The sequence below is a fragment of the Perca flavescens genome, chromosome 8 (assembly GCF_004354835.1).
Source record: "Perca flavescens isolate YP-PL-M2 chromosome 8, PFLA_1.0, whole genome shotgun sequence".
NCBI lineage: Eukaryota > Metazoa > Chordata > Actinopteri > Perciformes > Percidae > Perca > Perca flavescens.
This window is the reverse complement of record NC_041338.1, coordinates 18,435,019-18,462,480: the sequence shown is the minus strand read 5'-3', so window position 1 is coordinate 18,462,480 and position 27,462 is coordinate 18,435,019. Positions and strand designations below refer to the sequence as shown.

Sequence of the window (27,462 nt, the reverse complement as noted above, 5' to 3'; positions counted from 1 at the left end):
CACTTCTTATATATATTATGTGCTTCTGTGCAGGAAAGAACAACACAAATCATGATATATAGTTATTTTTATTACAATTATCATCTATCTTAGCCTTATATTCCAGTTTGTACATTTATACAGATTACAATGATTTGCTTACAATACAGTGACCCATAAATACACCACTCAACCAGGCCTTTTAATACACACAGTGTTTCTCTTATGTTAGAGCTGAACAAGCCTGGAAGAAAAACTTTTGAGGACCTTGGGTTAGAGTCAACTTGTCAATTTCAGACCCCCTTATGGAAAAATGGCTCTGTACCAACTGTTGGTTAAATGTTACTGCCATTTTGGTACAAAGCATGTCATGAACTCAAGTGTATAAAAATAGCCATTTAGTGTTCATTTTTTTTAATTCTACAATATATACAGCAATGTCTTCACTGTTAACACACTTTAGATGGTGGTTTATAAATATGTATTACTCTAAAATACTTACTAGTTACTTTACTGGCATTGTTTTCAATGCTATGCACACACCTATGAAGACGAATAAGGACTTGTGTCTTACACAAACACCTGGGTAAATTGAGTGCTGTGAAGCATTTAACTGCAAGCAGGATGTTACTGCATTTTAAACAGTGGACATGAGGCAGAGGTGAGTGGCAGAGCATTACCCAAAGCTAAGGATAAGAGAGTAATAAAAGTCTATGAAATTATACAGTTTTTCCCCTTGTGCCCTTTCTTCTTTTTGGACTTAGTCCGTAGGCCATAAGGAGGAGAGGACATGCCTGCCACAGGGCTGGGCAAGTCATCAGTGTAGTAGTGTCTGTGGGGCCTGGGTTGAGGGATGGGCTGACCCAGGAAAAAGCCTTCTTCCTCAGAATCAGAGGAGGAAGAAGAGCATGTGGAGCACCAGTCATCATCATCCCCATACAGCTCCAAGAACCTCCCCATGGCTTGGCCCTGTAGCCCATAGTCTGACATGGCAGCAGGACTGGGGCGGCCGTTGAAGGCTTGGTGCCTCTTGGGGCCGAGGGCGTTCCCTCTATGGTCCACTTTGTAGCACATTTGGGCTCTCTCCTTGGGCAGAAGGTTAAGGGCATTGTCAGAGCGAGACTTGCGACTGCGACGCCTCCTATGGTGATGATGGTGGCGACCAGAGGAAAGTTCCTGGCCCTGCTCCTCAAAGTGGTACACTCTCCGGCGAGTCCGTTCACTCATAGGTGGTTGGCGCACTGGGAGATCGCAATTGCCATTGTCCACCACGTCATCAGAGAACTTGACTTGCTGCGGCCTAGATTGTGAACGTGTTCTCCTGAGGGCAGGGATATAAGGCTTGGGTCTGTCCTCTGGGAGAGGTGCCTCCTCCTCTTCTGGAACATTTTCCTCCTGCTCAGATACAAGGCTCTTCAGGGAATTTGCACTTCTGTGTAGCATAGAGGAGTTGAGGGTTCCCATATTACTGGTTTTCTCACAGTCTTCTGTTTCCAGTTCATGTAAGCCTTGCAGGGAATATACCAAAGGTCTATCTTTGCTATCACCATCTACTGAGGCCCCTGGAGACGAGAGAGAAAAATTATAAAATATTTGCACATGGACTCAAGACTCAAAACAAGCATTGCCATCCCATAAAATATAATTTTATAGGACCTGATGCATCATGTCACATCTACTCACCGGTAATATTGGAGAGTGCCAGTGAGTCCATAGAGTCTCGGACGCTCTGATCTGTCTTCTTGAACTTGTCCGTGATGCACTCCAAAGAGTCATTATACCATTGTGGCTCCTCTCCCTGGAAGCCTCCTCCAGCCCCATGATCTAGCTCCAACTCCTGGATCTTTCTGCTGCTCGCCGGACCTGGGTGGCTACCATAGGCTGAGTCCCCTAGCCCATCTTGTGACTGGGCCCAGTACATGTCAGCCTGGTACTTCTTACTGGCCAGGCTACCCCTTCCTCCACCACCACTGCCAGCTTTTGGTGACTCCTGCTTCGACTTGGCATCCTTTTCAGTGATCCAGAAATCTGTGGGTCTGGAGTCGTTGGCTTGCTGAAAGACCCCATGTTCTCCAAACTTTAATAGCAGCTGAGTCATGTAGTCTTCATGCTCAGCCCACTCCTCCTCTTGGTCCTCAGGTGCCTCAGTCTCCTCACCATGTCCCCTCCAGAAATGCTCATCAGATAAGTTCATGTGGGCAAGCTTGTTGGTCAGGGTGTCGTCAGCGTTTCCACTGAAGCCAGGGAACTTATAGTTGACAGAGGGTGAGAAGAGCAGCGACTGTCGGCATTGATCGGCTGAGCGACTGCTCTTGCCCATGCGCACACTGCGGCGGGATTCACGTGAGCGTGCTGACTGGAAGGCAGAGTCGGAGGAGTCAGAGGCATGCACGTCTTCCCCGAGGCTGCAGGCCTTGGAGCAGTAAATGCGGCCCTGGTGTGGCAAGAAGGGGCAGCCCAGCAGAGAGCTCTTACACTGGGCACAGCTGAAGCAGCTTTCAGTGGCATGCCAGTGGATCCCATCATAGGTCATTTGAGCATGATCAACACCTGGAAAATGGGAAATGTTGAGGTGGTTAGCAATACTACTCTAAAGTCTAGACAATCATGACAGGTGCTGTATTTTAACTCTAGAAAATCCTCATCTTACCGATGTGTTCTCCACAGGCCTCACAGTACTCTGCATAGAGAGACTCAAAGCAGCCACAACAGTAGGGTCTGCCATCCTTCATGATATAGCGCTGCCCCCCCAGGATTGTTCCACATTCAAAGCAGGCGAAATGCTTCATGTGCCAATGGCGCCCCTCCGCTTCTGTGCACTCATCAGCAAAGATAATCTGTAGACATAGATGTACACTGCATGAGACAAAACTGCCACCTTTTGCCTTCTTGCCTGTCATCAGTCTATATATTCATGTGGATTTATTCGAGACAATAGAGATATAAATTAAATGTTATTGCTATCCCAGAGTAATTCTGAAAGGCCATAAACTTCAAACTGGATGTTTTTCCTTTCCTTCATCACATTTCTCTCAGAATTTCATGTTCGTGGTTTTACCTCGTCGCAGGCTGAGCAGCGTGGTTTGAGTAGCTCAGCATGGTGCCTTCCACAGTGGATCTTTCCATCATGGTAGAAGTAGATCAAATCCACCAGCATTTCGCTGCATGTGGAGCAGGCAAAACATGCAGGGTGCCAGCACAGCCCAGGGCCTGCCCTCGAGGAGAACACTGCCATTTCTCCACCATTGATGTTTTCACCACACTGCAATATGCAGACATGATCAAATGCTTGATTATAACATCCTGTACTGACTGTAGTTCCAAAATGTTCTGTGATAATATCATCTGAATCCGGCATAGGTGATTACATCTATCACAAAACTGCATGGATATAGCTGTAACACAAAGCCTAGCTCATAGAAACTAGAGCACAGTGTTTTCTCTATGTCGGCAGAAATGTTACCATGGTAGGCCGCCACGCTAACATTTCTGCCGCCACGGTATCAGAAATAGGGCAGACGCACAACAGGGTTTCCGCTATGTAAACCGCACACCGCCGCTCCTTCAGCTGTTTATGAAAAGTCATAAAGTCATAATTACACGACTCTGCAGAGCCGTCTGCTCTACTGAACTCAAGCGAACTGTCATCCGCTCTCTCTCTCCCCTTTAGGGTGAGCAAATGGAACAGTGACAGGAAGTTAGCACTCGCGAAGTCATGGCAACTAAATAAACAACAGGGCGAGTACTACTTGTCACTCAATCTTAGGCAAAGTGACAAACAGCGACGAAAGCCGCGACATGAAATCTGCACTCAGGCAGGTCCCGTGAAATATGACAGCTACAGTTTATTGGAAAACAGCATTGTGGTGACTGAATTTGATGAATTTACTGCTTATTAGACCCCAGATGAGACAAGAAACTAAAGTTAGCGAAGGCTGCGGTCCCTCTGCATTTGGTTCCCTGCTGCAGGAGACGCTGTATTCCTCCGACACGCTGTATTAACGTTACTGTTTTAAAACCGTTTTCCAGGTTTAGTGGGGGTGATTGAACATGAAAAACGTAGCTAGTAATGTTCACTCAGCGTTTTGTTTTGTTGTTAAACCGTGTGTAAAATGAGCGGCCAGTTTCAGGTAACGGCACCCTACGGTCGGTAGCTAACATTTTGCAGATAAGCCCGTTGACGGCGACATTATTGTTCATATTTTGGCAAAATGTTTCTGACCGTAGTATTGGTCATTGAAAGTGTGATATGAGCTGCTAAAAAGAAACTACACACTGTTTTCAGGTAATATTACTTTTTGACGTTGAACAACCCCCTCCACCCCACCCGCCGCTGGAGCATCATATTGAGGAGGTAAATATGTGGCGTGTGTGTGCCATCAGGTTGTCCTAACTGCAGTCCCAGAGTGGCAGATTTGTTTATCTTTTCCTTTGTCTTCCTGAGCAGATCATCAAATGAGGACATGACTTTTTAAATCAACTATAGTGACTTTGAATTATGAAAACAAGAGAAAGCATGGATTTCTAGGGGAGAGCTACATCAATGGGACTATGTTTTGACAAGTTTTATGGGCACCCTGTGGCTGCTCAATGATCATTGTAAATTCTAAGTGAAAAACTTGTCATGAGCCACTCCAAACCACTCAGCAGTGAGGTCAGCAACGTTATACCACAAACACTCTCCCATAGATGCAAGACAAGGAAACTTACATGCTCACAAATGCTGTTCAGAACATTGCGGGGCAGCAGTTTCACTGTGCCCCTCCCCAGCGCTTCCTTCTTCCTCTGGACACTGAACATAAGTAGCTCCTTCTTCTCCTCCTCACTGAGGGACTGGCAGTAACGCACCTGGAAAAGGGTTGTGATAAGTTATGGGTACGAAGGCAAATTTTCCAATCACGTACTTTTACATCAATGAGTGGGATTCCTTTTTTTAAAGGTATCTCTTTCATATTACACCCCTTGAAGGACCCAACTGCAAGACTGTCGGCCACTAATAAAGGTTATAAACTTAGGTAAGTATGAAAGAGTGCAGAGTGCATACCAAAGCATGCTGAACAAAGGCAACTCTTGACCCCAGCTTGCCCTCCCTACACCCCCTGCATATCTTCACCCACAGTTCCCTGATTGAGAACATCATTTTTACTACAGGCCTTTTTGATGTTTCCCAAAGCCTTTACAAGAGGGAAAGCAGACGTTTACACAAACAAAACCTGTATTTAGAGTGAAATCAAGAGGACGAGCAACAAAGGAAGAAAGACAGCCAAGTTGAACTGTAGTGCCACTGCGGTGGTGGCATCACATAAAGCCTCTTTCAACCAGCATCCCTCTCTCCCAATGAGCAGTCCTCGTAAAAACCACTGCTATGACAAAAATCCTGCTGGTGGGGGCTCCCGGCAAACATCATAAAACCATCAAGTCAAAAGTCACATTGTGCCCACACTACATGTCTACAAGATTGTGGAACAAAAATCCCCCAGTGTGATGTCAACATGAATGCCAAGGGCATAGAGATGGTGAGGCTGTTAACACTGTGGGTTTTGTGGGAGACAGATACGGCTACTAAAGTAAAATGGAGTGTAAATCCTCAATGCAGCCGTGGCATAAATTAGAGGACCTGGGTTGAATTTTATGATACTTGGCATTAACGCACATGCAAATAAAATATTCTCACCTCATTATCATGCGGTGGAAGTTGGTAGAGGAGCTGCTTGATTCTAAACTTCTCTCCAGGACTGTTCACATAGGGGATCTTATCCTCAGGCAGACAGGAGAAATATAACTGGACCTGGAGAAATCATGGCATGGAGGAAGGAAATTAGACATAGAAACACCATCTGACACAAAGCCAATTCAGAGAGCCCCAAGATTATGTACTAGGTTTTTGTTGACCCTGCTGAAAAACATTTAGAAAAATCCAAATGTATCGCTGATGTTGAGGCAAAAAACATGTTAAGGTTCAATAAATCCCCACACAAGAAAAGTGAAGCCTCTTCCAAAAGATATATTCAAGAATGTGTGGTCATCAATCTGAACATATACCTGTTTTTGGTTCCCCAAGAATTTTAGCTTTTTTACACCCACATCTTCAGCTATATATTATTGTTATGATCTTGGACAGAATGGCCCATATTTTTTTGAACACAAGTTATTTTCCAAGGAACCAGAGAAGGACACATTAACTTGTGACACATTCTGGGATAAGTATGTGTAAAATCTATGGAAGACTTACTTTGTGGAATCGAAAGTGTTTGCTTGAGTTTTTCCTAACCCACAAATCAGCTTAAGTTCAAAAGCACCACACAGAGCACTGATACCCTTTGATGATGGCACTGGAGAAATCATTTTCTTCATAAATCTGCATTAAACAAGTCAAAACAGGTCAACAGGTCAAACCAGTTTAAAGGTTTTATTTCTCCAGTCATATGCTTGTCTCTATAGGGACAGGACAAAGCAGCCTGTCGCTGTGACACTTTGACCCTTGGGGCTGACAACTGAAAACTAAACTTTATGAGGGAGGGGCTTTTACAGCCAGCCAGATAAAGAGGTGGGATGTGCTTGTCTTGTGTGTTAGGGGGTTTCCTGCGGCTTTGGCCGTCTAGAGGGGGTGTAACAGCAATTTACCCTGACAATCAACCTAATGTTTGCCCCCCACCATAAATTATGCATTTCCATGCTGCTATTACCCCTTATCCAGCTCCCTAGGGGCAGCTATCACCCAGGCCTTATGTGTGTCTTCCCTGTAATGACGACCCATAATACATGGCCCATTCAGGGCAATGGCTGCAGTAAAGGCTTTACAGTTGACCCATGCATTTCTAAAACAAAAGGCCCTGCATGTTTAGGATTTGAGGTTCTCTGTCGCTGCGAACCCATCCCTTCTTGCCCATCTCTCCCTCATTGCTTCCATGTGTGTTGTTTAAGGGAAGCGATGGAGAGAGATGGAAAGGAGGAGAGAAACAGAAGGAAAAGAGAGAAATGAGGAGAGAAGAGGGGGAAAAATGCAGCCAATTTGGGAAAAGTGCCACATCACACTGGCTGCCCTGCGGACACAACTAACAGCCCTGCCTGTGTTTGTGGAGGAGAAGGCTTGTTAAAAGACGGCCCCCTGATTCCTGATCCTGCCAGCAGCAGTCAGCTCGACCCACCAAGTCCTCCTCTTAACAGATCTCTGATAATCACAAGCAGACTTTACCATACCGCAGTTAGTAAATAAAAGTACACACATCCTGCCTGTAAGTGGCTGCATGGTAGAGCCTGACATGTCTGCCTCAAACAAAGGGACCAAGAAAACGTTTTATGAAACATGTCTTCTGTCCCATAAGTGCCATTATCCAGACACTCTAGTTGGTGTGTTATTCCGTAATGTACCGAATAGCATTTATCTGGGCCAGGCAAATGGGCTAGAAGGGAATAAAAATCAGGTCAGAGCTGTTTTTACTCTCTGTCTGGAGGATAAACCATTATTCACTGTGGTAAAGATTTGTGAACCAATGAAATAGGTACCAGAATAAAAGTGAACAATATTGTTCAATAAGTTTTCTTTGTAGTACAAGAAGGCCAAATCCTAACTAAGCAGGCTTATTTAAGCTTAGCTCAGAACGCCGTTGTGTATTTCATGAACAATGTCAATAATATTAGTCCACTGTAAGCAATATTTTGCTCACCTGTTCAGGCCTAAGGCCAGGTGGTACCCAGGCGTACTCCTCCAGCGCACAGCCTGAGTCATCGTCGGAGGTGGAGCTGCGTTGGAAGCCAGAGGTCAGCTTACTGACTTTTTGCTCCATCATCAAGTCTCGCTTGCGCGCCCCGCCCTGGAAGCCAGCTGCCGACACTGCCGCACTCGCCAGACTCATCAGACTCTCTTTTTACTAGACAGACAAAGCAAAAAAAATGGAAGGATGGGGTGGAGGAAAGAAAGGGAAATTGGGGTGAGGATAGGAAGAGGTGGGAGGATTGAAGTAGACAAGAAAAATAAATGTTGGTTAACAAGCCATTACATCAACCAATCTCCACATAATGCTATTCTCACTCCATCTAATCCAGTTCTCTGATTTCAATCCCACTTTACTAATGTTAACCACTGACTGAATCACACCATCACTGTCTCTTTCATGAGGCCAACATCCCCCCTCAAAAGCCCATTATGGTATCTGAGCAAGCTTTTCTTGGTGCACTTCTGGTGATGAGTCTACTTCATAAAGACACTCACAAAGAGAACTATACCCTTTCACTGCTATTGTGGTGGCAGTTAAACATGTACCCTCCTCATGTGGCTTTTGAGGACCATTAGGAAATTCCCAAAGCTTCATGAGGTGACGTCCGATCTCATTATAGTATATATATAGTGACAATAACAAGCAGTTACCTATTCATAAATATGCAGTGAATTCAAAGCTGCGTATATGTATGCCCAGCTTTGGGCAATGTTGCACAGACCTCACATTCCTTCCTATGCTGTGATTCAGTTTGCCATTAACTCAAAAGCAAGAACAACCCCAGACACTGGCTGTTAAATTTTTAGGTTTCACCTTATCTGATGAGCTTGGGTCTGAATGAGTCATCATTCAGCCTGTTGAGGTGCTACGTCATACTTTGTTCCAAGAGGGGGCACCACATGGGATCTGATGTTGGCTTGATCAGTTGAGCCTGAGGTCTGTATAAACACAGGCCTGGCCTTAAGACAGGGCCACCATATGGGGAATGTCCACAAGCCTGGTCTCTCCCTTCATCTCCCCTTTTTCTTTGGACTGTTTGTTTTCCAACCTGCTGCAGTGAGTGTCTGATTATCCTTTCATCTTTTAGATAGACAGAACAATGCCAGACAGGTGAAGTAGTACAGAGAGATGGATAGAGGAGGACGTGGATGGATGGGGTCAACAGATACTCGGTTGGACATTGAGCAGGGAGATCAAAGACTGGCACAGTGTTGATCTATGTGTGTGGTGGCCATAGTCACTAATGCTTTTCTTTACATCCGCACCAGACATGACTGTACTGCAACAAAGATAGTAACAATATAAACCAGTGCATAGTTGGATTAAATAGAAAAAAACAAGTTACTGAATTATTAGTTATCTTTTCTGTCAAATCAACCGATTCAGTAATATCTGTTAAATAGCATCGTCCTTAATTGCTAGCATGCCACAATGCTACTGGTCATACCAGACCAGGTAAGGAAACTTAACCTGTTTCAGCAAGTTATGAACACCTGTTAGTTACTAACCAAATCACTCCTACAAGCCTACTTTATTCCCTGTGCTGCTGTTAGCTTTGCAGGACTGAGCAGACAGGGAGATGATGAATGTGTGTCCAGTTGTGGTCATCTCTCACAGGCCAAGGGCTCTAGCTGAGATCAAATGGGAGCCCAGCCAGCGTCCAGAACCCCCCCAAGCCACTACCCCCTATGGCCGGCAAGGGCACCGAGGGCCGCATAGAGACAGCTGACAAAACCAGACACACTCAAAGCCTTTGAACAGTAAAGGGGCCTGAAAATCTGCGCTCTCTCCTGGAATGATATATATGCCTGGCTGCCCCTGGGTGTGTGCAGCTCCTATGCACATATGAAGAGGGAATGCACACATTTATGCTGGAGCCAACACTGATGCAGGCGTGCGGACATATAGACACAGGCTACTATATAGGCAAAGCTAGTCCACACAAACACACTCAGCAACATATACCTGTCAGTCAGGTCATGTACCCTACTTCTTGTTTAGTGACAACTCTTTCTGAGATAGTGGCAATCCAGACCCTCCTGTGGATGATTAACTGCTGCACACAGAGCATGCTAGTTGAGGTGGCTACTAGCTATTCCTATCAACCCATCTTCCTCAAGGACAAGTCAGACCTGTGGCTTCGCCACCATCGACGGGCATGGCCTCCTCTAGCCTGTCCAAAGACTATCAGAGTTAAGCATGATGGATAGTGGTGTCAGTGGATTCATGTGCTTTTTTTTGGAATTCGTGCCTGCATTACACCACAAAGTGTCAAGTCAGGCGGATTTGCTTATGACATGTCCTATTAAATCGGCTCTCATGTCCTAAACAATGGCGGCTTTGTGAAGGAATCCACTGAAGACTTGTTCCATCAGGGCCTGTTTATCTCCCTTTAAGTCTTTTTTTGTCTTGAAGATGTGTTGCGTTATCTCCCTATACATGACAGTTAAAGCCCTCAAACCCAGATAACCTTGTCTTCGGATGATAGGGGGGGGAGAAAGAAGACACTCTCTTGTTCTATTCGCATCTATTGACTTGCAAATGAGACCAAAATAACCTGCAAAAATGTGGCCTTGTTTGAGAGTGTCTTGGGTTTCACATGGGAGATAGCTAACAATAGGCAGGTTCAGTCAGGAGCCCAGAGATTCACATTTTATCAGGCATAGACTCACTCGTGCGCTACATTTGTTAGAAAGATGTTTGCTTTCACATGTTGGCCAAGTGACCGCAAGGATGTCTCTTACTCAGCCAAACCTGACTCACAGGAATGTCAGGCTTGAACTTAAGCCAGGCCCGCAAAGAGAAATAAAGGATGTACACAGTTTGATGTGAGGCAAAGCGCCTTACAACCACATCTGCTTGCATGCTAATTTTTCCGTTAGATGTCATGCAGTTCATTTCCTCCCAACTTTGCCCAGAATGCTTCCTTAACTTTTTGAATGACGGAAGCACTGAGCCAAATAACTTAACCATGCTTATACTGACTTGCCAACTCACTGATTCATCACTTGTTCTGGCTTTTTAAGTTTTTCTCCCAACAAGGGACCCATGGTTCGTGAGCTTAAATTTCTCCCCCTTCTTATTGCTCTGCTCCCCCTGCCCTCCTCCCACACTAGCCAGACCCCTGCAGTCCTGAATGTTTAACAGCCCCTCGCTCTTTTGTAAAGGTGCTTGTTAACATGGCTTTGGGAGCTGCAGGCCTGCATATCTGACTGATCTGCCCACAGAGGGCCAGAAGGTGGTGGAGTTGCTGTCAGACTGAGGCTAAAATGGGGTGACTGACATGTATGAAAATGTTAATGTGTCTTGTTCGACAAAAGAGATGAAATGTAAGTTGAGGCAGGGGAAAGAGGGGAGTTGGAACACATGCTTGCTTTGAATAGTTTTCAGTGAATGAAGATTTTAAAACATCCCACAAGATATTTTGAATGAATGAAGTTGCCTGTGTTCTAGAAAAAAAGTGCACAATGACTCTAATAGTCTTGTTGCACATAAAGCTTGTATTCCAACAAGCTCTATATAACAGCAGGTCAATGAACAAGTGCGTGCAAACTTGATTCATTAAGGAACAAAAATAACCACAGATTTGTATTCACCCTTTAAAAAAGCACTGCAGAGACTGCATCATGTTAACTGCAGTGTAATGTTATTTATCACTTTGTGGGATACAAACCTCTCACAGGACCTCATACTGTGACTGACCAATAAATATAGCCGTCAGTGACATTTGTAAAGAGTTTTCAGCAACACTTTAACCAGAGTGCCCCCAAAATCCAGACACTGGAGTATTGGATTAACAGCCCTTGAGAGAGTGCATAGGGAAAATAAGCAGCTTCTGGTCTGAATTACTGTCTATATTCCTCTAGGAAGTGGATGATGGACATGCACACAACCCAACACAGTGCCCTCTGTCAGTTTGGACTGGCCCAACATGTTTAACTTGGCTCCTGCAAGCTCAGCAGTGCAGGATAGGCTCTACTTGAAGAGAAAAACAAGAATTTCTGTTCAAAATCCTTGCTTACTTGAGCTTCAACTGAGACAAATCAGTTTTTATGTCAGAAGAGATAAGTCTTAACTTTTTATTGCTCCCTGCTGTCCCTGTATACACAAATATCTATAAATGATAGTCAGTCAGCTGTTGGCACCTAATATGTTGTATCCCTTGTAAAAAAAAATATTCAGAGTGATCTAACAAACAAACTAACATCATCATCGTCCAACATTTAGGCCAGATCAGATTAGATCTGTTTGTGAATCAGCAGCTTCACACGTATAGCTAAGTAAATCAGCATTTTAGATTAAACTTGTAATTGAATGATCTAATTTACAAACTAACCGTCATAAAATCATGAACTGAAAAACAACACAGGGGATGTTCATTAATGGCATTTCTGCCTGCAGAAGATTTTAATCCAGTCAGATTGAAAATGCAATTGTGGAAAAGCTGCTGGAAAGTCTGAGTGCGACTAACAGGAGACCCAGAGAGGAGCTCAGTTCATGCAGTGTTGAGGTGCTACATGGCTGGAGTTTGGTCATCTTATTGAGGCCTCCTTGTTTTTTCAAGACCAAATGGATGGGAGTGACATCCCCACAGAGATCTACACTATGGGGACCACCTGTATGCACTGGCCAGACTGAACTAAGACTCAACACACATGTGCTGCTGTCACATAGTGGACATAAAACACATTTACATCCCAGTAAATTCAGTTTGCAGTATTCGGGACCTAAAATCAACTTCAATTTGAACATTGGCACCCTTTACACCATCTGAATGAAAAAAAGTCCATCTGAAGGCAGATTTTGACTTTAGCAAAGATCAGAAGTTGTACAAAACTCCATCTATACATGTAATGTGCTGTATGTCTTGTGAATCATGCAAAACACAGATTAATAATTAAACCACCCTACCATTAAACTAAATAATCCAAGAGACTTTGTGTATGTCTTCACTTTACAAATCGCCATCAGGGTCAAATAAGCTTGGTTCTAGTAGACAGCTCAGGATTAGGTATGGTATAATACTCTAACATCTCTACTTACTCAAGTATTTTTTTCTTTCAGCCTCACTACAAACAAAACCCATTCCTCAAAAGAAAAAAAACAAACAGATGACATATTCAGTCATTTCCCTGCTGGTCTTACCTCAGTGTAGGCCAACTCTCCTGAGGCGAGCAGAAAAAAAATGATTTTATAATCACAATATCCAGTCCTAGATTATTCTTCAGCCTCCATAGCTATACACAAGATCCTCAGAGCTCTAATTCCAGGACAGAAGCAGTCAGCTTTCTCTACCAGATCTGTCAGCAAAGCAACAGCCCATATCAAAGGTGGGACTGTAAAAAGTCAGTGAGATGTCTGAGTGCGTGGGAGAGTGTGTCTGAGAGGGGTGTGTGCGTGTGCGTGTACATGAAGGAGCTCAACCAGATGGTCATCCCACCCTTTTCTCTCTCACCCACCACTCCTCCTCCTCCATCCCTCCCCCGACCCAACCCCCCCTAACCTCAGCCCGGCCCCTTAACCTCAGAACAGCCAGTCACGGCAGGGTATGGAGGAGCGAGGCGTCTCTCCTCCGCTGACCCTCCCCTCTTACTTCAAACATATGCTTCCAAATGAGAACCACCGTTAGCTCCGTGCAGCTCACAGGAACTGTGCTTTTAAATAACACATCAGTGATGGCAGAGCTCGTTTTACCACACTGACCACCTCATCTCCACAACAGCTTTCACATGACATTCTTCGCTCTCCTTCCCTATCAACAGCTCAAAGATGTGGGGAAGGTGGTGAACATAAGAGTCAGGACTTGGTTTATCTGGTGGTTTGTTTCTCTTCTTTCCTGCGCTAAATGTCACTAAGTTACAGCGAGCTGTTTGCAAACTCCAGCTTTATGATTACAGAGTGATTGTTGGATCGGGTGAACAAAAGATGCTTTATTTATCCCACTATGAAAAATTGCTTCCTACCATCTACAACAACCTGCCTCAGCCTCACATAAGCCTTCCCTTTAACTGTCTATACAAAGAAATTATTTGAACCACAAAGCTGTTAATATCTGTTTAACATTGTCTGCCCGGGGGTTAAAAATGTCCCACATTGTTCAGCTCAATGCAAAATGGATAATGTAACTGTGTAATGGGAATCCCAATGGAGTCACCTGAGTTCCCCAAAATGTTACAGACATTAGATATTCACTTTACAGCCTAAACGAATAGTCCATTAATTGATTAACTGATTGACAGAAAATAAATCTATAACAATTTTGAAATATTTCCATTTTCTCAATCTGCTGCTTTTCTTTGTCTTTTTTATGACAAATTTCTTTGTGTGTAAGACTGTTGCTCGGACAAAACAAGATATTTGAATACGTCAACTTGAGCTCTGGAAACTTGTATTGGGCATTTTTAGTTGCCAATATAATGCAGTTGTATGTATCTTCATATCCCAAACATGAGTAACAGGCATAATATTCAACATGTATTCAAACAAACCTTAGAAAAATCATCAAAAGAGATCGAAGATGCAAGCTATCTGTTTGACTTCATCATGTACTGGCAGGACAGAAGCTTTATATAGAATTATAAGCATGTTCTATAAAACGCAAATGTACATATCCGCCCGGCGCCCATCCATGGAAACTCCCCGGGATGCAGTTGACCTCTGCCTCTCCTTCACCTCTGCAGGAATGTCAGAACGTGATTCTCTTCCTGTTGCCTCAGAAAACAAAAGTGACCAGTTCAGGTCAAACTCTGGACAGTTGCACTTTTTGCATCCTTTTGTGGTTGTTTTGGTTGCAATGTCAAAGTGTTACTTTCTCCCAAAAAGATATGTTTTATAGTGGACATAATTGTGTCTAAGATAACTAAAAAGTTTTTTCCATCCTTTTCAACACAAGGGTAAACATACTTTAAGACTGTAAAACAAAGCAATAGAACATTTTACTAGGAAGCAAGGAATCTATTAAACAGCTAGAATTGTTTTCTTTATTAACATTTTAGAAGCTGTTTAATTTTATGGCGATGACGTCGGGATGTAATACATGCGGCCAGCATTTACACTGTGGGGTTTTTAAGTGGGGCTGATAATACAGGGTTCACACAGTTCAATACTAGTATGTAGCAGAAGCAGTGAAATTGTTTAAAAAATGTATGTTCACACAGCATTAAACACAGAACAAGCACTGCCAATTATTTAATTATTTAAGACAAATACACAGTATATTCAAAGCTAGTTTGCTGCAAAGTTCACAGTCTCCTTTAATCAGATCACAGCTCATGGCTGATATGTTAAACTTAGGACAGCGGAACATCATTGTCTATATGCTAACTGGTCAGAAAACCTAGTATTGTGTAATCAAAATATCAGCCAAAAAAAATGAGAGCAAAAACATGGCCACTCATTCCTGGTTTAGCACACGTTTCATGACTGACAGCATGTGACTTTGCTCGCCCACACACCTCACATTCAAACCATTATGTGTTGAAATATCACAGCGTGGGTGGTGAATGGTGACCGTCATTTCAGTGACATTTAATTTAAAAAAATAAAACAGCTTAGGCAGTACTGATGAACGTTTAATCCAAACCAGGAAAAACATGATTGAATAAATTGATAATCGATATTCTGGGGCTTATATATTAATTTGGGTGCATGCATGGTGCATGTACCATTGGTGTGTGGACAAAGCCATTGTAGCAGCCAAGGCCAGGGAGGAGAGACAACCTTTCACAGCAAACCTCAGGCCTTTGTGCTGGTCCAAATGACTCAAGCCAGCTCCATTAGCAATTCTTAGAAGGGAGGGACAACACAGCATCCTGTCTCTGGGGGGTGCATTCATGAAATGCAAAGTTAAGATGGTAAACTAATCTGGACAAAAGTTGCAGAGCCTATATAACAGAATTGTGCCCAAATTACTTATAATGTAGAAATGAATCACCTGTTTTGTAATCCACATTTAAAGTTAAGGGAAACAGCTCTTCTCATTTCAAAGTTGCAGAAGAAAGTTAAATAACAGATTAAGTGCAAATAAGTAATCACAGATATCTTTGAAGTTCAAATGTGAGGACATCTTATAATAGAATTTTGTAAAAGAGAATAAGTGGCCTTTGACAATGAACTAATGCGAGGACGACTATTTAAAGGCATCTGTGGATTATCTTTATGTCTCCTAAATCACATCCTCCGTCTCATTCAGAGATCGCACAACTCTATAGTTAGAGGTAGCTGGCTACACAGTTCAAGGTTTGCCTCAGATGGTTGAATGATATAAAGTTGGACAAGTCATGCATCCCTGACCTTTGACCTTAGAAGCACCAGATGACCCATAAATCTATGGCCCCGGGGCTTTACGGCCCATTCCCCTGTCATAGCCACAACGACCTGAACAGCACCTCACACCTGGTCTGCACCTTCTCACCGCTATAAAAAGAGGAAAAAAACTCCCCATGCAGCGAGGTAGTAGAGGTGAGCAGCATGCCCTGACAATGACAGGTACAGAGTTGATGGTCATCAAAACCAATGCCCAACGATAAAGCTGCATTCTTCTCTGGTTCAAACACGTCCTCAAAGAAGGGGACCCATAAAACAAAGCATCTAGTCAAGCTGTATCTTACAGTAAGCATTTAATCCCCATGTGAAACATTGTGTAGAGATGGACACTAGCATGGATTAATGTCTTAAGTAACCTGTTTAAAAAAGATAAATTTAAGTACCAAGAAATGCCATAAATTGTGGTACCAAAGGAGGCAAAGGGAAGGTCAGTCTCTAACTCACCGTCATTGATGACCATTGTTAAGAGCAGCTCTCACTGGTATGTGAGCTACCTTATAAAAAGTAGGCATTGTCAAGGTTTAAATGACTTGCCAACGGGTATTAGCAGGACACAGGCCCAACAAAAGCCTCAGTTATAAAGGCCAATAAAAGCCTATCACTCTACTGTAACAACAATCCTTTTTTGCCCTGAAAGAGGGAGGAAAAGGTCAACTGGTGGAGCAGTCAGCGCATTGATATTGACTTAGCTAGATTGGCGCTGACAAACTCAGGTCAGACAGTGGGCTGGTTAGCCCTATAACCCTCACATAACCCCTTTTACTGTTTCACTCTGACACATTGGAGGCAGCTGAGGGCAGAGCTTAGATCTAAGCTTAATTTCTGACAGGAGACATTTGTAAAATATTAAGGAGAAATATATTCTCACTTGACCTCACTAAAGATCATGTGTTTCTCAAGGGCGCTGAATAGTAAAAATCTAAATGAAAAAAAGGACAGGATTCAAGGTTTATTGGACTGAATTACTTCTGAACTTTTCAACTCTAAAATCTAATTTCTTCCCAAACAGCAACAAAAAAGGTCACGTTCCTTAAATCCTGAGTCCATAACCAAGCTGTCTGTGTCTGATTATTAAATTAGAGTATGTAATGCTTTTGTATAAAACCAACAACATGATACTTGTTAAGTAGATGATGTCAGTTTGAATAGCTCTGATTTAATGGAAGCAATCTATGAACATATTACTTATTTACCTATTAATTTCTGCTTTAATTAATTTGCTTTAGCCCTTTTATGTCATGCATGATGTAATGTGACAAGAATGTCCAGTTTCCATATAGAGTAACCTGTAATAAATGACATAACACCTCTCTGCTCAACAAATCCCTATGTCGGCACACTGGTTGTTTCTTCCCTTTATCAAAAAAACACCACTGTCTGCTTTGCCAAACATTGCAGCGATGTACGATTGGGACGGCTCATATTTCACCCTCAATTTGACACCCTCTCACCTAGTTGTAAAAGCCGAACTTCATTGGGAACAATGGGAAGTGGAGCGACAGAGCTCCTGGGGCTGTTAAAGGGAGGAAGCCCCTTTATTTGAGGACACTATAACTCAACAAAAGCCTGTGGCTGTCTGCACACAGAGCGGGCCGAGGATGAATGGGCTGCTCTTACACTACTCACTTGCACTGACAAAAGCACTGGATCAGCAAAGGGCAAAGCCTGTCATGTGTGGTCTCCACGGACAAACTGAGAATATAGATAAACAATTAGAAAACAGCCCTATAAACACCTTAAACCAGTGGGTTCAACCAACAGGTCTCTGTTTTCACTATCATGTTTTATTTCTTTATTGAAACTTTAAAATTCAGTCAGGTTTTCCATGCCTTCATTTCCATGCTATTGTGATCACTCCTGTTGAAACAGCACCCTGTCAATGTCCGGGTTCAACCTTTTACAACTTCACTACATTTTTAGCTTATGACCTCACACTTTCAGAAAATCTAGCACACCACTTAAACCTCACACCTCACACATCTGGGCTTTTCTCCTCAACTTTCCTCACAGTTCAACAGTATATCTTTCATATGGCAAGAAAAGTATTTCCTGTGTGTTTCCAGCCCTGGGCTCAAACGGACACATGAATGAGACCGCCGTTACAAAACAGGCAATACTTGGGCATGAGTGCACGAGCAAGTCACTGTAGAAGGAGAGGATGCTGTTTTTTAAAGGAAGAGAAAGTTGGCAATTTCCACACGTGGAAGCATTTTCCTGAGCCGCACGGCTTCAAAAGGCAAACCATGGAATCCAACAATACTCTGAAACAGTTAAGAGCTGCTCAGTCAGGATCCCACTAATGATTAACATTCCTGGAGAAACACTCCGTTACAGTCTTTTTAGAGCATTCTAATTAAACACATGCTCCAGTGCCACAGCACAGAGGGAACTCTGACCACTGAGAGCGGGGATGCTTCTTTCTAGCTCTGCTTAATTGGACACAATTTAAGTCATTTAGGTGGTAGTAAAACAGCAGAAAGAGCAGAGGAGAGGCCCAATGATCTCCCCTGTAAGGCTCTCTGTTGCTGTGATGTTGACCTTTTCACCTCCTCATGTGACTCACATTGAAATGTACAGGAAAACAATTCTAAATCTACTCTCTTCTTTGACTTTAAGAATTTTTCGAGGCTGGTTTTATGTGTGTCTTTCAGAAAAGGACAACAAGGTTACATGTTTGGAGGTCCTACATCTTGGGAGGCCCACTTTTATATGTGCATCTGTTTGCCACATTGAGTTGCTTTTCTCTGTGTTCTTTGTGGCTTCAACATATATTTTTTGACACTTGTGATGTATTGTCTATAATGATTTGCTGAGACATGATCTTTTTGCACGGGATACCCGAATTATAACATGTATTGGGAAACAAGTTGAGTAACATGGTAACAATTTGACTTCTTCCACTTTTTAAGCAGTATGTTGACTTAGATTGTATCCAAGACTGAGAATGGTTGAAACATTTGTCTTATCACCTTTTTGCCCATGTTGTATTACGTAAGGTTCTTTTAAGAACGTCTAAACCAAGGGCATCCTGGTGGCTTAAAGGAGCAGTGTGTAGGATTTAGGGGGGTCTATTGGCAGAAAATAATATTTATAATTAAGTTTTCATTAGTGTATATCATCTGAACAATAAATCGTCATATGTACATAGGGAGCGGGTCCTCTTCCATGGAGCCTGACATTTTGCACTGCAATTTTTCTACAGTAGCCCAGAACGGACAAACCAAACACAAAAGATTATCTAAAGATGGTCTTAAAAGTTTACCCGCTACCTAAAGGACACTGTAGGTTACTACGTGCTTGGAAAGGGAGCGATAAGGGAAGGGGTATACGGTTTGTTGCAATCTGCAACCTCGCCGCTAGATGCCACTAAATCCTACAAACTGGTCCTTTAAATGTTTAAAGCGCTGTCCATGTAATCGCAACCTGATTTGACTCTTGCCGGGGATCTTGCATGTTGTTGTATGCAATTTCCCACATTTGTCACCCCTCATTTCCTTTCCGCTCTCTTCTATCTACTTCTTTTAGGGTAGCAGTAGCTATATTTAATGTGAATCTATACCATCATACCTGATCCAAGAGCACATAAGCTTGCCTGTGGACAAAAGAATACATGAGTAAGATGAGTGTGCATTTTATGTGTGTGTGTGTGTGTGTGTGTGTGTGTGTGTGTGTGTGTGTGTATTCAAGTAAGATCCAATCTGAATCCCTCAGGAGGCCTCACTTAGTTTAGCAGATATACAGGCCAGACATGGGGTCATTAGTGCCTGGGATCTGTGTGTGAGTGTGTATGCATGTGTGTATGCATGTGTGTGTGTGTGTGTGTGTGTGTGTGTGTGTGTGTGTGTGTGTGTGTGTGTGTGTGTGTTTGTATGTGTGTTGGCACAATATATGTGTGCAATGGAAAAAAGGGCACAACTGGCTGCCTTATCACCCCCCAATTAGGGATACCAGTCCTGCAGAGCAAAGCTTATTCTTAGTAACCTCACATGTAATACGCCTGTTTCTGTCAGCATCAGTGTGTTATTTTTGGAGCTGCTAATACTGAGGTCACTAATGACACCAAGCCATTTTTAGCATCATGGGCCAGCATAAAGGAACATGTGACAGAGTGGGCATACACGCTGTGTGTGTTTTAAAAAATAACAACCCTTTCCATAAAATCCGAGATGCCTTTTCTTCAAGTTTTTATTCCTTTCCAACATCATAAAACATTCTCCCTGAATGGTCAAGTGTGTGTGTTTGGACCGAAAGCGCACACATACAGATGTACACATCTGGTGAGCCACTGCTCTTGTTTTCTTTGGGAGCCCAGCCCCGAACAGGAAGACAGTGTGAGCATAGCAAACAAAAGCCCGGCTCTTTGAACTGGCCTCTCACTAGGAGCTGCCGTCAGGTTGTTGTGGCCAAACGAACTGTTTCTGTGTCAGCTCAGTGGACCCATTGTGGGCCTCAGGCTGCTGCTCTGCAAGACATGTCCTCAATTGGCCTTTGTCAATATTGACCCATCTGTATGTCATCCTACAACATCGGCCTTTACTGTGATGTATTTCCAACTGATACTAATACATTCCCTCTGTGTATAGAGAGGAATTAGATTATAAAGTAGTAAATCCTAATCATGACGCTGCAATAGTAAACTTAAAGCGTAACTCTAAGAGTTGATCTCGAGGAGAATAAAGATGGAAAGCTCCTAAAGCTTAGTTCCATATAAATGCACGGATAATTTGTTGTTTTGTCGTTAGTGAAAAATAATATTGACCTTGTAGTTGAAAAAGGGGCCTCATATAAGAATGACATTTCCTCCTATGGAGTCCGTTCATTCGCATTCGGAGATGGACACTTTTTGACTGAGAAGATGGCTGATAGCGTAAACAACAACTGCTAAAGTGAGTCGTTCAAAACCTTTCTTTTTAGTAAACTCTGGGAACACAAACAATGTTCTCAATGCTCGAGTTCATGTGTAGAGCCCCTGGTGATACTTCGAGCAAAGTTTCATGTTGTGTCGAGCCTTCTTAGTGTTTTAAAAATGGTGATTTTGATGCTATCATACTAGTGCCCCTAGCACTCCCATTCAAAAGGCCATTTGACCGAAAACGAGAATACAGTAAATCTTAAAAGTGGCGTTTCTGTCCTAATTATGCTTTTAAATGAAAGTTTGACTCGGGTACATTCACAAAAAGACCCGAGGTTGCATTTATTGAGAGCTTTAATAATAGCGGTGAAAATATGAGAGAGTGGAGGTGGTAGAAAACTTTGACAGTCCCTTGACCTCAATGTTGCAAACCAATTTAGGTGACAAATGCATTTAAAAATTGCATTTGAATATGATTTTTGATAAATAATAATGTACAGAAAAGTAATCCTCTTTATAAATGCCTAAAATGGGAAGTCAATCAAAATTAGACTTCCCATTTTAATTTTGGTTGCAATGTAAAATTAGGAAAATATATTTATGTTCTGGCCTTACACACCTTGAATGTTTGTTGTTTTACACTTGTTTTTACTTAAGTTAGAAATGACAGCATTAGCTGATTTTGAGGCAAAATGACTAAAACTGATGGACTGGAGGACTGCATTCTTATATCTTATATCTGGCCTCCCTTCTTTGCATGAAATTACTTTCGCTGTATCCCAATCATTGTAAAGACAAGCATATTAAGATATGCATAATATAGATGGACTTGCAGTAGGTCCAAACAATTAGTAAGCCTGATCGTGCCAATTGTTATACTGTACATTTCCAGTCAGCTTCACTTCAGAACCTGTTCTCGATAGCCAACCCTGTCAATGTGTAACATTTCTGGAGCTAAACTAATTTAATGCTTGAGATGAAATGGGAAGAGATCTCATGTTTCATTATGAATGTAAAGCATGTGCTGTGGTACATACAGTATCTGGTGATATACAGAGCACTTGCTATTCTTGGATGTAAGATCCCATTAAGGAATTATCTTTGAATTAGCTCACATGAAAAACTCCTCCATTAAAAAGAAAAGGAAGAAGAAGCAGCAGCAGTTTAAATCTAGAGCCGAAAGGGGATAAGGTATTGACGTATTGCTTTGTGATCTTTTTAATCTTCTTAAAATGTATTTTAGGAGTTATTCAAATTGGTTCTTACGATTAAATCCAGCATTGTGTGTTTGTGAATATGGCCAATCTCGTGTGTGCATACATTTCTTTCCAAACCTAAATAATGGCATCATAAAATATGACAGGATTAAAGTTTTAATGAGGAAATGTTCTGAGAGGAATATTCTGGCAGACATCCAGCAACTGTCCCCACTGTCTTAAACTGTAACCTTTCCCAACAATCTCAGAAAATACCTTTGTTGTCAGTCCAAAAATCTCTTGCCCTGCAGAGTCAATTTTTAAACCCTGTTGACCTTTTCTATATCATCCACGCTTACTGACTTCACTCCTGTGACAATGCCAACAGGAAAGGAGGAACAAGAGCCACAAGAAGGGGAAGGGTGTGTGTGTGTGTTTTGCATATTTCCAGCCGTGGGTCCGGAAAGCTTTAACTGAATCCCCTGTTGTGTGCTGGGGAAATGAGCTGGGCTTTTTAATGACTATCTCAGGGTAATATGTTTTCTTTTGCTTCTAGCCCTTGATGCTGTGATTGCTTAGATGGATCCCTATAGATGTGGAGGTCAGAGGAGAAAACACACCCTCCTGCAGTCGGCCATGTCTGTGTCAGGCTGGGTCAGATGAACTTTCCAAAACTCCATCTGACATTTGGCATCCTTACATCTGTTATTCCCCTTTATTAAGGACAGACATGTCGATTAAAAACCACCTTTGTAGCGCTGCACCGATGTTATCATGCAGTATCCAGAGCTGAGCATCATGCCTATACATGGTGGTGGTGATAATAAAACATGTGTGTCAAGTATGACTTTCATCATAGTGGTGGTCTGATGGTTAGTCCCGCAATTATGCCATGTGGTTACCAGAGATCTGCTGGGGTATTAAACTCCAGTATGAGAGCCAAACCCATTTTCCTCTAACATCATCGTGCATCTCCTAATAAACAGAGTTGTGCCTGGAAGCGCTAAATCACTAGCTACCTTTATCACTTTAGAATAATGCTTAGCATGTGGATCCAATGTGTGCCACTGCTGCAGGCGCTGAGTCTCATATATGATGCCGTTTGAAAGTTACAGGAGGGAGAATTTTACAGCATGGCACAGACAGCAGCATCCACAGTGGTTATCCTAATCTCTACAACAGCAGTGTAACAGTGCCCTAAATTTGACCATCCAGGCAACCGTCCATTCAGCCGAGCCCAGTGACCACAGATTCAGGGACCACCAGCGTTTAAACAAGCCATATTTCATACAGCCTCCTGCCAACCTACCACAAACAGTTTACAGTCAATGCGCTCTGCTCTCTGGAGTTTGTCTATGGCAACCCGACTCTATGCCACATCTCCCCATCCAGAGTCTTGAAAGACTGGCGTCCTCTGACAGCTCCGCACAACACACGGCCCTGTCCCGGTCTGCTTTTAGTCCTGCTGTAGTGAGCTGGACCACGTCTGGGGATAAAAGGCTGCCAGAGTGTTTGGCTTGCAGGCGATTTACACGGACGCAAGGGTGATTCATTCTAGCTTTGCACAAACAGACCTCTGTGTACATTTCACTGGTACTGGGCTTTTAAATCAACAGTGGGAAACGTATACACACGGGCACTGGGACTTACATTCTGCTCATTCACACTCAGCTGGGTGTCTGTCTGTAGGTGTCAGAGAGTGTATGCACGTGGCAGCCATACACACATATAGATGACCACTTTGTCTCTGTCCATCTGCTTCTCTCGGACACACGCACGCATGTACGGACAAACGCATGCACACACACACACACACACACACACCACAACATGCCCCACTGTTTATGTCTGAGACTGGCTTCATGTCTGCGATTTGTCTCCACTTCCAACACTCTTGCTGTGCACTAATGCGAGGCGCACAAGTGTGCTAATGTTTTAGCAAGGTCATATAGTCGAAAGGTACATTATGAGGTGCTCATACAAAAAACAGGCCTTTTCTGCTGCAGAGTCCTACATCCTCTATGCACTTTGGTACTCAAATAAACCATCAACATAGTCCACATTTATTAAGCGAGCACTCATAAACATCCAGTTGGCAGAGGAGGATCAGGAACGGTTTCTTTATGCTCTGTCCAAGAAAATGTATGATAAGGCCAGCTATTTGATTTCCTTGCTTTCTTGTGTTCGCACACAAATTTATAACAATATGCCTTTAAAGTCTTTTGATTCTATTAATGGTACCTTTGATTCAAATCGGGGCTTTGGAAATGAGATGTGAACAAGTGCAGTGTGACATGTGGAGCTGCTCCAAAAACACCACTTGTAAATCATTTAGTCTATAAATAACTTAATACTCACAGATAATTCTCACCTGCAGCAGATCATTGAAAGTAGGAGCTCAGCTCAATATCCCCTAAAACAAGCCTCTCCTGCTAGATCATCTATCTGCAGCTGTGAAGCATGAGACCCAGATTTGAGCAGATATACACAATGTTGATACATCCAATAACAAGTTAGAATATGTAGGACAACACAGAACTCTTATTTCTGCATTAGATGCTGGGTCTCAGATATAGGCCATCATTTTGTATGTCAGTACTTACAATGGCTTATGTTGAACAGCTGTCTTTAGCTTACACAAAACATCAAAAGTGTTTTTGTTTACTCTTATTTCGATACATATGTGAAGTAGTTCAGGTTGTAAAGACAATACTGCTGATGAGTTTCTGTGACTCCTTGGCAGTGAAGGCGTCAACCTTTATTCTAGCCACTAGGTGACACCACCCCCTTGGTTCTGTGCTCTGTCCTCTCTGTATCTCTGTCCACAACACTCACACTCACTCAGAGTATTTCTTTCTGTATCCTCTTCCTTTACTGACCAGGGAAAAATAAATACATCTGATAGGATGGTTAAAAGTGCTGCAATCATGGATAAATGTGACCACGTTTCAAAACACTTTCTGGTGCAATTACAGCCACATTTTGACCTGGTGGATTACACTTTGAAATGGAATTGTGCAGAACCTGCAGTTCCTCCTTTGTACTCTCAACGTGTTCCAAGGTATAATTTAATGTATTTTAATACATTTTACTTGTGTAGTCCTGCAATACCTCAAATCACTTCCACAAGCTATCCCCGTGTCCAAATAAAGACCATGGCATTTCCTGAGTCTGTCCTCTCACCTAGCTGTCAGGCTTCAGAACTGTTCTGGGATCAGCAGTGATCTGTTTCTGTCAGCTGTGGTTATAGTGGCAGATTTTAGGCCAGTCTGACTTTGCTGCTTTTTTGTGCTTGGTCTGAGCCAAGTGGGTCTGTCATTCTGTCAGCCCCCAAGAGGGCATGCACAGGACTTAATGGTTTAAAGTGATGTTTACTGTGTTCCTATGAGAGCAAACTATTATCTTAGACTGCCTTGGTTAAATATAACAGTAACTACTATCCTGTGCCTTGTAGGTTTAGCACTTTCTGTCACAGCTGAGAATGGAAATGTTTGAAACTTGAGGGTGTGTCATTGTTCTCCAAAGGAAACACTTTATGGCATGTTTAGCTCTGCACAAGGTCCACAAGGAGTGATGAATTCACTCAAGCAGCATGCAGGGTTCTTTTTATTTAAAGAGCTGACTGCACTGCAAACATGCCCTCCTAATAAGGCCTCTATGCTCATGCTCAGTTTCATTTTTCTTTAGATTTTTATCAAGAAACAATGCAGAAAAGTGCAGATCACACTATCAGGGGGATCAAACCTGACACAAGAAATGTCTCTAGAAGTTAATTTCTAGTTCAAACAAGTTGCTAGATGTATTCACTTACTTTAATAAAAAAAATTTCAGTTCTGAATCTAGATTAAATACCTCGTCAGAATGGATATTTGTTTTGCAGCTAGTGCAATTTTTTGGTCAAGCCATTCCTTATGCATCATGGTTGGACTTACAGAAAGTGAGAGTGACTTCTCATACTGTAGCCTATGTGGCCGGGGTTCTTGACCACATTCTCCCTCACTCGACAGCACTCTTGACAGCTATGGAGCCTTGCAGTGGCGTACAAGCGGCGGTCACGAAGTGCCGAGCAGTTGTCACCAAAGTGACAGGCGACAGCTGAGTCCATACATCTGGAGGCCCGGGGGACTCCACACTTCCACCCGTCTCTGACCCAAGCTTTTTCAGCGTCAGAGAAATGAGGTTAACATGCAGGGAAAGTGAAATGTTGCTGCGTAAAAGCGCAAAGGATTGTAAAATGAAAGCCAGTGTGATGACTTTTGGGGGCTGACACAAGTAGCCTCTATATAGTTCCAACTGATGGAAGTGTTGCTTGTTTATCTAGGCTACCATATATTGTTGAAAGCGCTTTGTTTTTCTTATCAAAACCACAACTATGAGGTCGACGTTTTCTTCACCACTACGTAAAACTTGAAATTAAAGTGACTACAAAAATCCAATTGGTGTAACGTAGTGAAATTATTTTAAAAGCGGCAAAGACTTCTGAAATAAAAATAAAAAATAACTGTTAAAATACTCACCCGCAAAGCGTTCAGCCGCAGTGAACCGAGTATCCAGAACCAATATTCCTGAAGTGAGAAAAACGATTCACGCTGCGTCTCATTGGCATAAGATGAAAAGTCCAGAGAGGGTGCACCACTGTGCCGCAAAGCTGAACCCAGAGCTGTGCAAAGCGATAAGCTTAAACTCCAGATACTGGCTGCATTGGAAAGGAGCGCTGAAGGAGCCTGGTCTGACTTCACCCGCTGTCACCACATTTCAGTCATTACAGCGGCGCACGGTGCGCTATGGTGTTCCTCTCGGCGGTCACAGTGGAATGACATTAGCGCTGCTCCCTGCCTATTGGCTTAAACAAGCAGCCCCACCAATCCTGGTGAGACGGACCAGTCTGGAGCTCAGTGGACAAATGCTCCTGTGAGTTTAACTCCTGCTGCTACAGCGGGGAGTTCCAGAAGTGTTTGCGTAATTTAAGTGCTTTAAAACTACTAAGTGAGTTAATCTTCCTCTGTTGCCTTTACCTACAGGCTGCCCATTACCTTTATATGAACTTTTGCCTTTATCAAGGCTATATATAAACCAATAAAACGTTGTGAACTTTAAAATGTAATGGTTCTCTGTTTTAAATATTAACAACTCCACTAATTCATGTTCAAAAAACAGTAAGACTTCGTGTGCAAAGACTTTGTTACCAGGTATAGAAATATGATCTTTTTTTGCAAACCTATTTGTCCCTAATGCCACCAATATGAAATGTTTACAATGTGCTTTATGTTCTTCCACACAGACTGTGTAACACTACTCCTATTTACAGTGTGCCATGAAAGGTAAGCTTATATGCTTACACTGAAAAGAGGCTATGGCCTAGCTGTCTATTGAGTTAGACAAAATGTTCTGG

At 42.7% G+C, this 27,462-nt stretch overlaps 1 protein-coding gene across 2 annotated transcripts; it reads right to left on the bottom strand.

Annotated features, from left to right (window-relative positions):
- Nucleotides 1–49: 49 nt before the first annotated feature.
- Nucleotides 50–26,992, bottom strand: prickle1a (prickle homolog 1a). 2 transcript variants are annotated; one of them, XM_028585942.1, is made up of 8 exons: nucleotides 26,588–26,992; nucleotides 7,647–7,850; nucleotides 5,654–5,767; nucleotides 4,690–4,827; nucleotides 3,038–3,241; nucleotides 2,630–2,816; nucleotides 1,663–2,529; nucleotides 50–1,541 (listed from the first exon to the last, which is right to left on the bottom strand). In XM_028585942.1, the coding sequence occupies exons 2-8, from the start codon at nucleotides 7,833–7,835 to the stop codon at nucleotides 691–693; spliced, it is 2,550 nt and encodes an 849-aa protein (XP_028441743.1). In that variant the 5' UTR covers nucleotides 7,836–7,850; nucleotides 26,588–26,992; the 3' UTR covers nucleotides 50–690. The 2 variants fall into 2 exon arrangements, with proteins under 2 accessions (XP_028441743.1, XP_028441744.1); XM_028585943.1 differs by lacking the exon at nucleotides 26,588–26,992 and adding an exon at nucleotides 12,843–13,120.
- Nucleotides 26,993–27,462: the final 470 nt, after the last annotated feature.